The sequence below is a fragment of the Vanessa atalanta genome, chromosome 28, assembly GCF_905147765.1.
Source record: "Vanessa atalanta chromosome 28, ilVanAtal1.2, whole genome shotgun sequence".
Taxonomy (NCBI): Eukaryota; Metazoa; Arthropoda; class Insecta; order Lepidoptera; family Nymphalidae; genus Vanessa; species Vanessa atalanta.
In genome coordinates, this window is record NC_061898.1 from 343,566 (window position 1) to 356,736 (window position 13,171).

Consider the following 13,171-nt stretch of genomic DNA (forward strand, 5'->3'; position numbering starts at 1 on the left):
GTCGAAAAACTAGCATTGAAGACAAGCGAGACGTTGTTATATTTATGGTTGTACTAATACTTTAGTGATGAGATTATTATTAGACGAGAATAACAAATCGAAAGGTAGGTAATAATTTTAAACATAAATAAATATGTACATAAACATAATTTGCGCAATTCTGTCTCCTTTTTTTTTTTAATTAGTTAAGAAATCCTTGATTAACTTTCTTTTATTCAAATACAAATTAAGGATGTGAAATAAATAATTTATGGCCAATAAATAATTGACTTTAATAAATTAGACGTTATAATATAGTGATAGAATATTCTTTCAGATTTTTTCCTGCATTACATTTTACCATTGACATGTTCAATACAAACAAATATAATATACGAATAACATTTTAAAAATGGGCACTGTTATAATTATTTGTGGTTGCTGGATACACTTAAAGTTGCCTGGAAAACTGGTAGGCTGTATAAAATAATGCCCTTGCTTAACTATTTTCAACGATTACCTGGTGATTAAAAATGTACTTGTCAAATAAATAAAATTGGATTGTTTTGATCACAAAATGCATAATTTTATTGAAAATACGTTGCTCGGAAACTAAAATTAGTGTAAAATATTTAAATAATTAATGAATATGTTTATTTCATAAAGTTTTATATATTTATAATAGAATAATAAGTGAAAATGTTACCTGTATTCCTATTGATGAATCGGATGGCGAACCGACGTAAATATGTTCGTAAAACGATCAAATCAGTGAAACCTGAGAAGAAAGTGCTTGACGCAGACTATTGTAGGACATGTATGAGTACAGAGAATCTCGTGGCCATATTTCATAATAAGGAATGCGAGAAAAAGCGATCTGAGGACTTACGACTAGTCACCGGCTTGGAAGTATGTTTATATATTATTTTATTATCATTAACTCTAGAGACATAAAAAATGTGAATCATTTAAAGCTGTATATGTAAAACAATTTAAAGCCTACACTATACTAGATACCATTAATAAGCAGCCAAGCCGACTGCCTGCATTAATAAACATGTAAACCCGTTCATTCTGTATCTGAATTATTTGTGATCTACTAGATTAACATCCTAGCAATTTATGAGAAATTCAGTGATTTGCATGTTACTGCTGTTTTATATTGAAACTTTACATATATAATATCAAGACTAGCACTAACAGTCAAAAAAATTCTTTATAGAATGGCATTAACCTAATAGAGTTTTTGAAGTTAAGTATAACATTCATTATTTCTCAAATTAAATATCTTTTGTGCTTATTTGTTAATATTCAATGAGTAGTTATCTTTTGCGTATGAATCTATAGCCTATTCCAATCAAAGAAGGAATAATCCTAGATAAACATAAATTTATAAATTTCAAGATATCTGTTAGTAAGCTATATTGTTCTTGCATAATATATCTTTATTTATAATACAACACTAATCCACTCGACTACTTATACCTACGTTAATTTAACTTTGAAAGTTCAGATAACAGCGTCATCGACATTTAAAATGTGTGAGTGTGAATCAGTGATCATAAGTCCATAAAAAATATAGATTATTATTTAAGCTCTCAACCTCTCAACCAATGATATTGCGTTAATTCTTTGTCAAATGTTGTTTCTTTGAATTTTGTACTCTTGTGATTGGAACATACAATGGCATGAACAATGGCCGGCAACTCACCTGCAATGGTTATATATATAATCACTTTCGATCAGGTGAGCCTCCTGCTAGTTTGCCCACTATAACATAAAAAAAATAAAATACAATGGCTTTTTCTGTTCTTAAAAAAAATTAAATTAATTACAGATAAAAGTTAATGATGGACTCCCGCAGAAGATCTGTGACAAATGCATTGAAGTCATCCATGTGGCATTACAATTTAGACGCACAAGCAAGAAGTCAGAGAAGACTCTCCTCAACAAGTACTTTGGTAAATCGAAGAAAAAGTTTACCGCTAAAGCTAGTAAAAGTATTAATAAATGTCCAAAGGAGGAAACAGAGAAAGAGGAAATAGATTTCAGCTATGAGGATGTTTTTGAAAATGATTTTCAGAACGAACTCGATTTTTCATACAGCAATGATGACGTCACACCGAAGAAAGATCAAGAAGTATGTAACTATTGTTCTTTGTCGGTTCTTCTGAGTACAATCTACTTGCAGAACTAGAAGTAGCTGTACATTTAATTCTAGACTATTACATGATGACTTTAAAGTTTTCTTTATCACCCTACTTGAACAAAGAATATTTCAATTGTGATTTTTTGAATTTCTTTACTGTGTAATATTATTTAATGATTCTCAAGTAAGATACATAATCTTTAAATGTATTAAAGTTTTATAAAAGAAAAAATCTATTTAGTTTCTTGCTCTTCTCGATACATAAAACTTTTATAGTTTTATATGAAATTTATTCTTGTGTAATGTTGATTCAAAATTGTTTTTTATGATATAGGTAGGCGAGCAAATGTGCTACTTGATGGTAAGTGGTCACCACTGCCCATAGACATTGGTGCTATAAGAAGTATTAACCATTCCTTACATTGAAAATGCACCACCAATCTTGAGAACACTGACTGCGTCTGCCTTCAAACCGGAAACACAACAATACTGAGTACTGTTGTATGCCCCCTGACTTGCACAAGCCCTACCACCAAGGAGTTCTTATCACAGAGCCTATTTGAATATTGTATGTTTCTATAATCTTTCAGATAAACATCTCAACGGAGAAGAGGAAACGGGAAATCATACCGAATGCAACGTCTTACAAATGTAATATTTGCAGCAAAGATTTTAGAATGAAGGCCACTTATAAAGCCCATATGAGATTTCACACTAACTACTGTGTGTGTGAGGTGAGTAATAATGCTTAGACACTGGATGAGCATTCCAGGGTCGACACTAAGTGACATTAAAAATGGTAGATGACCTATTTCTTTTTTTAATTCTTCTATGTCAACAGTCCTGCGGTAAGCGCTGCCGCAACAACAACCAGCTCCAGGAGCACAAGCGAGCCCGACACGGACTGGGTCGTATCCATAAGTGCGCATACTGTGAATACAGCTCCGCTACAAAGGAAGCCTTGACCGTGAGTGATGTTATTTTTATCAGCCCGTAAAATTTCCACAGCTGGGTTAAGTACTCGTGCACCAAGCTGCTCCAGTGAAGCTTGGAGAATATACAGGTGGCAAGTTTTTATTTAACCCATGAAGGTTTGCTGGATGAAATCGAAAAGGCAACTCATCTTTAAAGTAGACCCTTAACTCAGCTGTGGAGCATCCACCAGACAGTAGTATTAAGTGTGTTGGTGGAATGTTTTTGAATTGGTGGTATCAACTTAAACATGTTACTTGTTGGTAGGGCTTTATGCAAGCAGGCTTGCGCAGACAGGGTCTGAGTTGGTATCACCCACACATCAGATATTCTACCTCCAAACAGCAGTACTCAGTATTGTTGTGTTCCAGTTTGAAAGATCAGTGAGCCAGTGTAACTACAGGTATAAGGGACGTAACATCTTAGTTCCCAAGGTTGGTGGCGCATTGGTGATGTAAGGAATGGTTAATATTACAACGCCATTGTTTATGGTCGGTAGTGACCAGTTACCATCAGGTGGCCCATTTGCTCGTCCCTAATCTATATCATAAAATAAAAATAAGAAACCAGATTATCACAGAGCTGACTGCATGTAAAATGGTAATTATTTTTAAATTTAATTAAATTCGTTCAAAGATCCACGAACGCCGCCACACGGGCGAGAGGCCGTACGTGTGCGATCACTGCGGGGCCACCTTCCACCGCAGGTCGAACCTCGTACAACACATCGCCATACACTTGCCCGAGAAGAACTTCCAGGTGGGTGGGTCTCTTACTTAATTTTAACAATAATTTTAGTTAGTCTAAAACTGAAATATACATCACGATTTTGAAATGTAGTATGCGGGCAGCCTTATCTTTAAACAGAGATGTCCAAGCATATTTCTGACGGAGAATTATAAAGAAATTATTAAAATTAGAAGTAAATATGTATAGAATAATCATTTACTTCTCCGATTCCAATAGCGAAGCTTAAAGTTGAATTAACAACTTTGACCTTGAATTGATGTGACGTCATTCGGTCGAGATTCTTAATCTGTGGTATTGGATTCGTGAAAAATGACGTTTTGAAGTTAAACTAAAGTGGATATAAGTCGTTTAATGGATAGTGTTGTATAATAAATAAATATATATCAAACAATAACTATTTTTAGTATAATATATAGTATGTAAATTTTTTTTTTTTATAATTTAACCATTCTGACGTCGAAAATAGAATAGAGTATATTATAAAATAGCAAAGGGCTACTTGATGATAAGTGGTCACCGCCGCCCAACCGCTACCAAATGCGCTACCAATCTGTTTGGCGGTAGATATATATGTTGAGTGGGTGGTATATATCCAATCAATATACACAAAGTCCTACCATCAAGTCAAGACAAGGTTTGTTTATCAGTTCCCCTTCTTCCATTGGAATATGCCGATTTTCTCCCACTGCTGGACAAAAGCCATAAAATCAGTATATATGGGGTCACCACATACACCCAAGTGGTTCAATTTCCGATTAATATAAAATTGCCTTTTGTCTAATGCTTAATCATACTGAAAATTGTTACTCAGGTTTTTACTTTTTCTATCAATATGTAAGTGAATTTATATTAAATCAATGAATTCGAATCAGACTGAAAATTAGACCGTTCTCTCCTGCTTTTAATATTTAGAGCTCTCAAATATTTTAATAAGTATTTTTTGCCGTAGTGCGACATGTGTCCGAAGCGTTTAAAATCACGCAAATTCCTCCAAATACACAAACACAACGCGCACACCGGCAAGCGTTACGGTTACCTGTGCTCGGTCTGCGACCACAGATTCGAGAAACCGAATAAGGTCCGCGCGCACACGAGGCGAGTGCACGGGCTGCCGGACGACCAGCAGGGACCGATTGTCAGGGTGCAGCTTTAGAATTGATATATTAAAAATAGATGGATTGATATGATTTTATGCGAAAGAATTTTTTTTATATTGTAATTAATTTCTTAATTAACGGTTTATCATATTAAGTTTAAAATATACGCGCGTCAATAGAAATAATGTTTGTATGAATGGATTTTAGTGAATCTGTTTACGATGACTTCGAAGGTTTGATATTTTTATGGAGATTATTTTTAAACTTTCCATTTTAGCAGCCTGAAATGTGTATATAATAATAGTTATATACAGACGTCGATCGGGTTTTGCTAATATATTATATTATATAAAGCATGTATGCTTGACATTATTTTTAAATATATATATAAGAATATCTCGTAATATTTTATATACTAGAATGTTGCCATGAGTAAATATATTAACAATAATCAAATCTTGTATATGGATCGCAATTTTCTGAAAATTCGCAAGTAATCAACAAAAATCTCCTTAAGTCGTAATCAGAGGTTTTGAAAATCTGTTAACAAAAAAAAAATACGTTTGTCTTTGGTATATCAATGTAAAGCAATCGGTCCCAAGCTGGTACATCAGAGTCGTAAGGTAAGGTAACGACACTAGTAGTTTGATTGAGTTTAATTGACGTATAATTATTATATAATCATAAAGTATGTTCGAATGTATGACCGTAGCTTAATAATTGCATGATTTGTTTTTTTTTATTATTGAAGCACTAGTGATTGTTACATGTTCAAAATCACAATATTTTTTTTTTTTATAATAACTCGTCCATATACGTCATTGACAAACACTAGTGTCTTTGCCTTACTATTTATTATCTGTGCTTTTTAATCTGTACTTTTTGATATCTTAGTTATTTATAGTCTGTAGTCCCACTATACTAATATTTTAAATGCGAAAGTGATGATTTTGATGAAATTTTATTTGGGATCGTTCGAGTTCCCGGGAAGGACAAACGACTTTTTTAATTCACCTCTCGAAGGGGGTAAAATGAGAGGTGACGTTTTGTGTGCTAGTACAAATAAAAAAAAAACAAAATATACTTTATTCAAGTAGGCATTTACAAGCACTTTTGAATCGTCATTTAACAAACTATATTAGCTACCATCGGTTCGGAATGTAGATTCTACTGAGAAGAACCGGCAAGAAACTCAGTAGTTACTCTTTTTCAACATCTAAAAATACAGTCATGCTAGTTAAATACAATTATATATGTATGTTATGTCTCCTGCCTGAAGTCAACGAGGATTATCTCCACGCTTTCTTATCATCAATATGACCTTGTATCAAACTCAAAACTCAAACTCAAAAATTTTCAGTGTCAAATATGTAACAAACGTGAGAAGTCACGCAAGAGACTCCAAGTCCACGAATACAAACGGCACCGAGAGAACAGGTACAGGTACGTGTGTCCCGTTTGCCGGGAGACGTTTGCCAGGCCCGGCAGCGTCCGGCAGCACCTGGTCAGAGCGCACAACGTCCCCCGGGAGGGGCAAGGGCCCATCGAGAAGTATGAGGTGAGACTCATTTTAATGACATACCGACCGACCATAGACATTAAGCGCTGTAAGTAATATTCACCATTCCTTATACCGCCAATAAGCCACCAACATGGCAATTAAGATGATATGTCCCTTGTGTCTGTAGTTCCACTGGCTCACTCACCCTTCAATCCGGAACACAATATATATTGCTGTTTGACGGTAGAATTTCAGTTGAGTAGATGGTACCTACCCAGACGGGCTTGCTCAAAGCTACCACCTTTGCTACCACCAAGTAAGATCTATACAAGACAAAAAGTATTTCTTTGTATATTCGTCCTTTATGCTTTAATACAATTCCTCTGTGATGCTTTTGGTGACTCGTCTGACCAACGAGAAGCTATGTGCGTAAATATACTCGTTCAAGAGTCTTAAAGACAAAACTCCTTACATCAATTCAATACAAATTTTAATATAAACATCTCTTTGACCAATGATAGATGTAATAATTCATAGACAAAAAAATAACTCGCTGAGTTTAGTGTATACGTGCGATATTCGAAACATTTAGCAACCAAATAATAATGTTCCAACCTGAACTATCAATATAAATATTTTTATTTATTATTTGGCTGAGTGTCATTCGGGCTGGTTGAGCAACGTTAACTAAAGTGGCGTGTAGGCGTTTCATTAATTGGCTGATTTAATCAGCTGGCTGCGACATATACAATATTTGACATAACGTCTGATGGCTACGTAGAGTGGGTTAAGGGTAGATATATATTATCTGTATTTATATTATAAATTCCAAAGTACCTCTGTCTGTCTTTGATGAATGAAACTTGGTTTGAAAGCAAGTTTGAACTCTAAGGAAGGCCTTTTTAAAGCAATAACTAAACATGATTAAGAACTCAATCGTAATCATTATACATAAAGGATTTGATTTTTTTTTTTCAGAGAAATCTGTCAACTGTACCAGAGACATTTATTGAAGTTCAACAATAATCTACTCTAGATATTTTATTTTGTATAAACTGTACGATAAATCGAATATTTGAAATGATGTATTATTTTCAGTATTATTATATTATATTAAATATATAGTATTAAATGTGTATAAAAAAATATATTATTATTTAATAAATGTTGTTTTATTTTTAACATTGTGTTGTAATGTTGCCATGTACAATTTAGAAATATCACATTGAACCGAAGTATTTACAAGACCATTGCGACGTTTTCATGCAAGCTAAGTTCTCAGAATTTTGTTAATGCCTTATCAAAAACACTATAACTTGTCGAATATTGTTATAATAAAACCATGTGAATAAAAAAAATCAGTATGATAGGTTTTTATTTTGTTCAAACATTCTTACTTTAACCGATGCTGGCCCTACTGTGACTTCGACAGCGTCATCGAGCGGAAGGCTAAACAAAATTCTCGAGGTGTCTGCTATGCGGTCAGACTTACGACGAAGGTAGAATACTTACACGGAGGCGGTGTAGGGTGTGTGTGACGTCGGCTGCGGCCCATGGCCGTACGTTCGAAGATACCTCTAAAATTTCAAAAGTTGAAAATATAAGTAAAATATATTGCAATTTTTTCGCATTAAAGCGGATTACATCTTTAGTTCGAGTTACGATACTTGGAATTTTATAAATAAATAAGGGTCATCTACGATTTCTAGAACTCCATTTTTACCCATACAACATTTTTGTCCCGTCCCGGCCCACACAAAATTTCGGTTTTACCGCGCCACTGTGGTTTATAAACACATTTTGGGTTTTAATAAATTAACATAATCTTTTATATTTTTAATCATCTGTATATTTAATAGATTAAAATAATAGTTTAAATGCCAAACTAAAGAATGAATACTATATAATAGCCTTGTCAATTATTTTTTATTTAGACCTGTTTTCTCTTTTGACAATTGACACTTGTCCTTTAAGTTTAGTTATCTGTAATTTGTAGTTCTGTGCTTAATGTTTCACAAACAATAACAATAAGAGATTTTATTCTTTTCTTTTATTAAAGGGTTTCGTTATAAAATTATTCCATTGCCATACAGCAATGCACCCATGGAACTGTTGCAGGATGTGTACGAGTACTCGAAGCTTACATCCAATATTCATTTCACCAGAGCAGAGTGTAAAATATTCGAGCGCTGTTTTTCTAACTACCGGTGTAAAGGTATTGCTTTTGATGATAGTATTATTGTCTCAATATGGGCATCGATTGAGACGATGGTTCTATTACACTAATTTAACAATTCCAACTAGAAAAAACTCATTCTAATTGATATTAAAGTCGTTGTACAATATTTATATTTTCACACGAAATTGTCGATGTTTTTGAAAATTATGACACGAATAGTCATTTAATTTTACCGTTTCATAATAAAGTATCGAAAATTTTTCGTTTAATTTGTAAGATATATAAAAATAAACTATAAAAATTTCATCACTCGAATCACGTCACAGGTCGCAATGAACGACACCCTACCTCAAGAAATCTGTTCCGCGTGTGTTAGTTTCATCAACGAATCAATAAAATTCAGACGAAAATGTGAGGATGTACAAAAACAACTACTCGATAAAAAAATTAACGGAATAAAAATTGAAAATGTTAATAATATATTAAAAACAGAAGAAAATTCAACCTCAATAGACATAACGGACGCGCTGGATGAGGACTTTAAAGATTACGATGATAACATAACACTAGACACATTACAATTGAACAAAATCCTAAAAGATAACGAAGAATGTACAGAAAATATCAAAGAGACAAAAGAAAAGATAGATTATGAAACAAGAGTTATAGAAATAGAGGAGAAACCATTGGACATAATGTTCAAAAGCAAACGGAAAACGAGATCTGTTAAAATCAAACGAAAGGAGAGTAAGAAAGAGAAAACCGAGAGAGTGAGAGAGGAGATAGAGTGTGAATACTGCCATAAGATATTGACGTCAAAGTTATCGTTGAGGAATCATTATAAGATTCATACGGGTTTCGATGTTGTTTGTGAGGTGAGTGATAGTTTTTATATCTCATTTGATTTCTCCAGATTTGCCGGGTTAAATTAACTGTTAATCTTGCTTATGGTTAGCAGAATTGTCAATGATTATGCAGGAAATTCAGAAGCTACTTGTTACTTATGGGGAAAGCTTGCTTACTCAGATGGCTGCAAATGGTTGTTTAAGTAATCAAGCCTTACAAGAACCTTATGAATAAGTGTTATATGTTGACGCTGGTAGTTTCTGCATGATACAATTGTGCATTTAGTTATTGTCATTATCAATTAGATAATTACACTGTCCGTGTATAACTGTACTTGAACATTCTTGCCCTTTTTTAATTTAATTCTTGAATATAAACTTTATGGGTTTGCTTGCTGCTATTTCGTAAAGCAAATAAAAATGTAAGAGAGCAGTGATAATAATGTACAAGGCAAACATGGTAACATAGTTACTATACAACTATGATACTATGATGGTATAATACTGTATTGTTTTATTTTTATTGATTGATTCCACCCCACTAGCAATTATTCTGCTTCCAAACAGCGATAAAGTAAATATTGCCATGTTTCATTTAAAGGGAGCACTACCAATAGGAGTGAGTGAAATTTTAACCATTTCTTTAGGAACTGAGATGTTATGTATTTGTAGTTACACTGGCTCACTCACATACAAACCGAAACAACAATATTAAGTATCACTGCTTAAAGGTAGACTAGTGGATCGTTCCTACCTCGACTGGTTTTACACTAAGCCGTACTACTAAGTAATATTTATCGATCCTCATAATTATATATTTTCCCAGCACTGTGGCAAGAAGTTTATTACACGACGACTCTTGTTGATGCACTGCCGAGCGAAGCATGGTTACGAAAAGACAGACAAGTGTTCCTACTGTGACTATAAAGCATCCAACGCCGAGCAAGTCAAGGTAATCATAACAAATCATTTACTCAAAATGGCAATCATCCCCAACACTCCTCACATCACCCACAAGTGTCTTACGACTTCATATATCTACTCTGTTTATGTCATTACCTCTCCCCTCTCCCCTACTAGTGCTTGGCTAAGCCCAAGTGTTTAGGATTCCGTTACCCTATATGAGAGGAAAAATAAAATAACGATATAGCTGTAATAATAATATTTATTTACTGTATATAAGGGTGTTAATACCGGTGTGGAGCGCCAGTAGCTTAACCGAAACTATTGGATAGTTGGTTCTAATCGTTTGACTCCATAGTTAAGATAGTGTTCAACATTAATACATCCATATTTAAACTAATGTTTTCTGTTGAGATACGTAAGAGTGAGTAAGGTGTACTAAATTCAAAAAACACATTTATACATTCTTGAGTTCAAAATTGATAATAGATGCCGTTACTAGTATTTTAGTTTGATATAATAATAATAACATCTAACTGTCCAAACCTTGCAGATACATGAACGACTCCACACAGGAGAGAAACCATTTGTGTGCAAAGAATGCAACGCTGGCTTCCACCGGAAGAGTAGCTACCTACAGCACATAGCTATACATCTGCCGGAGAAAACTGTGCAAGTATGTTGGTTTTCACATTCATTTAGAACAGGTTGCTGATGGTTAATTATACCAACTGCTGGTTACACAAGTACTTCATTTAGAATCTATATTAAGTTTTCTTACTTAATTTCTGTTCCAGTGCGACCAATGTACAGCTAAGTTCAAATCTGTGACTTTGATGCGTATACATAAAAATCGGCACCGTCCCTCCCAGTACACATTCAAGTGCGGTGTCTGTGATAACAGCTTCGCGAGACGACGAAACGTGGCGCGACACCTTCAAAGGGTACACGGTCTACCACCCGACCACCAGATACACCGGATAAAAATACACTGAACCACCAAGAGCACGACCACGTGCTGAGACAGATTTACCCGGACAGAACGATGAGCTGAGATTGATCAGAGTTTCAAAGTCGATAAAAGAACTTTGAGAAAGCAAAGAAGTTTGTAAAACAAAGGAGGTTGGGATTCTTGTGGTGAATATACCAAAAAATGTCCGATTTTGGAGTCATTTGGAGAGTTTAGTGCTGAACAAAGCAAGACGTTTTAGGGTGTCTGTCCCCATATGACCCCATCTAACCTGCCAGCGCCAACACAGCATCAAGACATGCTTGATAGCATTTCTGAGCTTTCTCAATAAAAAGCGTTAAGAAAGAAATATTTAAGGCATACATCCGGCTCGCAGAGGTCCAACTTCGAATTAATTCCGATTCTCAATAATAGATGGCATAGACCAGATGCGTGATATTTTGATGTAGTCACAATTATATTTGAGCTTTATAAATTGTATACCATCAATAGATACAATTGTAAAAATAAATAAAAAAAACTTAATTAATAATTAAAATATTACGATCAATGTATATAAAGTATTAGTTTACAACATTTATAGCTAAATGTGGAATATATTAATAAAAAAAACCTTTACCTTTGTTTATTTATAATTTAACGTTATTAAAATTATTTTTTATTCCAATGGAAGTAGGAAAAAAGATAAACAAACCTTAGATTTACGTATTTCATACGATTCGCTAATAATTCACCTATATCGTGCACTACTAAGAGTTTTATCTACTTCCATTTATTTAAACTACACTCTCCAATTCCCGAAAACAACTTCGTCGTCATTAAAAATAAGATTTATCTGTGAATACTAGAGATTATTTAAGGTCGCGTCCAAAGACAATGGGTCAATTCAATGGCAAAATTGTTTGTCTTTATCAAACTGCGCTTGGAAGGCTATTGGTAAAGATTTGACGCTACATAATTAATAATTTATTAATTTGTTGTACTATTATTGAAGCAGGACAAAGTCTTGCATCCAAAGCCGTATAATTAATAGTAAAACCTTTTTAAAACATGGTTATTCCGACATTTCTTATCTATGGCGTTGACAGTTGAGTGAAACCTTCGTTTCGAGTGTATCATTGTCATTGGTGTAAATTCAGCTCATACCATAAAAATGCAGTTATTCGGAACTTAATAAATATTTTAAATTTGACCTTCATAGTTTGAAATATTATTTGAAAATCATATCGTCAATATTGTAACCCCAGACTCAAATACAGATACTAGAAAGAAGGATCTGTCAGAGTTAAATGTAAGTAAATATTAATACTATTCCCAAATAAATATTTGTGAATAGGTATCGGAAATCAGAGATAACTTTTGTGGATTATTTTCGTGTCAATTGAATACTCTATCATTATATCAACTTATAATTTTAAGCTTCATTTTAAGGATATAAAAAACATTATTATTGAATTTACATGGTACGTTGTTACAAGGCTATGACAATTGTTTATTTTCGTAGTGTATATTCACTATACCCTGACAAGATAGCTTGATCTTATTGACAGGAGTAAATTTTTCTGATATAATACTTTTTTGATAAATTAATTTAACAACAAAAGTTATTCAGACATTCAGTAGCCAAAAACCTTGAAGGCGTTTGTTGTGCACAAGGTCGTGGTTTTTTATTAACTGTTTTAGTTCTTACTTAAAAGTTCGCCGATCCCGAAGTTCCGATCTCAAATCTCGGGACGGAACAATAAATTAATCGGATTTTTCTGACAGTAAATTCTCAGTAGTCCGCAGTCTGTAGTTAATGTTGACAAGTCGCTATTCCCTGTACA

General features: G+C 33.7%; 2 protein-coding genes across 4 annotated transcripts; both read left to right on the forward strand.

Annotated features, from left to right (window-relative positions):
* The first annotated feature begins 549 nt into the window (after positions 1-549).
* Positions 550-7,501, forward strand: LOC125074895 (zinc finger protein 567-like). 3 transcript variants are annotated; one of them, XM_047686384.1, is made up of 8 exons: positions 550-888; positions 1,817-2,119; positions 2,719-2,862; positions 2,970-3,095; positions 3,737-3,859; positions 4,800-4,945; positions 6,308-6,505; positions 7,427-7,501. In XM_047686384.1, the coding sequence occupies exons 1-8, from the start codon at positions 679-681 to the stop codon at positions 7,482-7,484; spliced, it is 1,308 nt and encodes a 435-aa protein (XP_047542340.1). In that variant the 5' UTR covers positions 550-678; the 3' UTR covers positions 7,485-7,501. The 3 variants fall into 3 exon arrangements, with proteins under 3 accessions (XP_047542340.1, XP_047542341.1, XP_047542342.1); XM_047686385.1 differs by lacking the exon at positions 4,800-4,945; XM_047686386.1 differs by lacking the exons at positions 6,308-6,505; positions 7,427-7,501 and having other exon boundaries at positions 4,800-5,187.
* A 964-nt stretch (positions 7,502-8,465) lies between these two features.
* LOC125074896 (zinc finger protein 510-like) lies at positions 8,466-11,820 on the forward strand. Its single transcript, XM_047686387.1, has 5 exons — positions 8,466-8,663; positions 8,954-9,502; positions 10,299-10,424; positions 10,929-11,051; positions 11,173-11,820. The coding sequence occupies exons 1-5, from the start codon at positions 8,544-8,546 to the stop codon at positions 11,368-11,370; spliced, it is 1,116 nt and encodes a 371-aa protein (XP_047542343.1). The 5' UTR covers positions 8,466-8,543; the 3' UTR covers positions 11,371-11,820.
* The last annotated feature ends 1,351 nt before the right edge of the window (positions 11,821-13,171 follow it).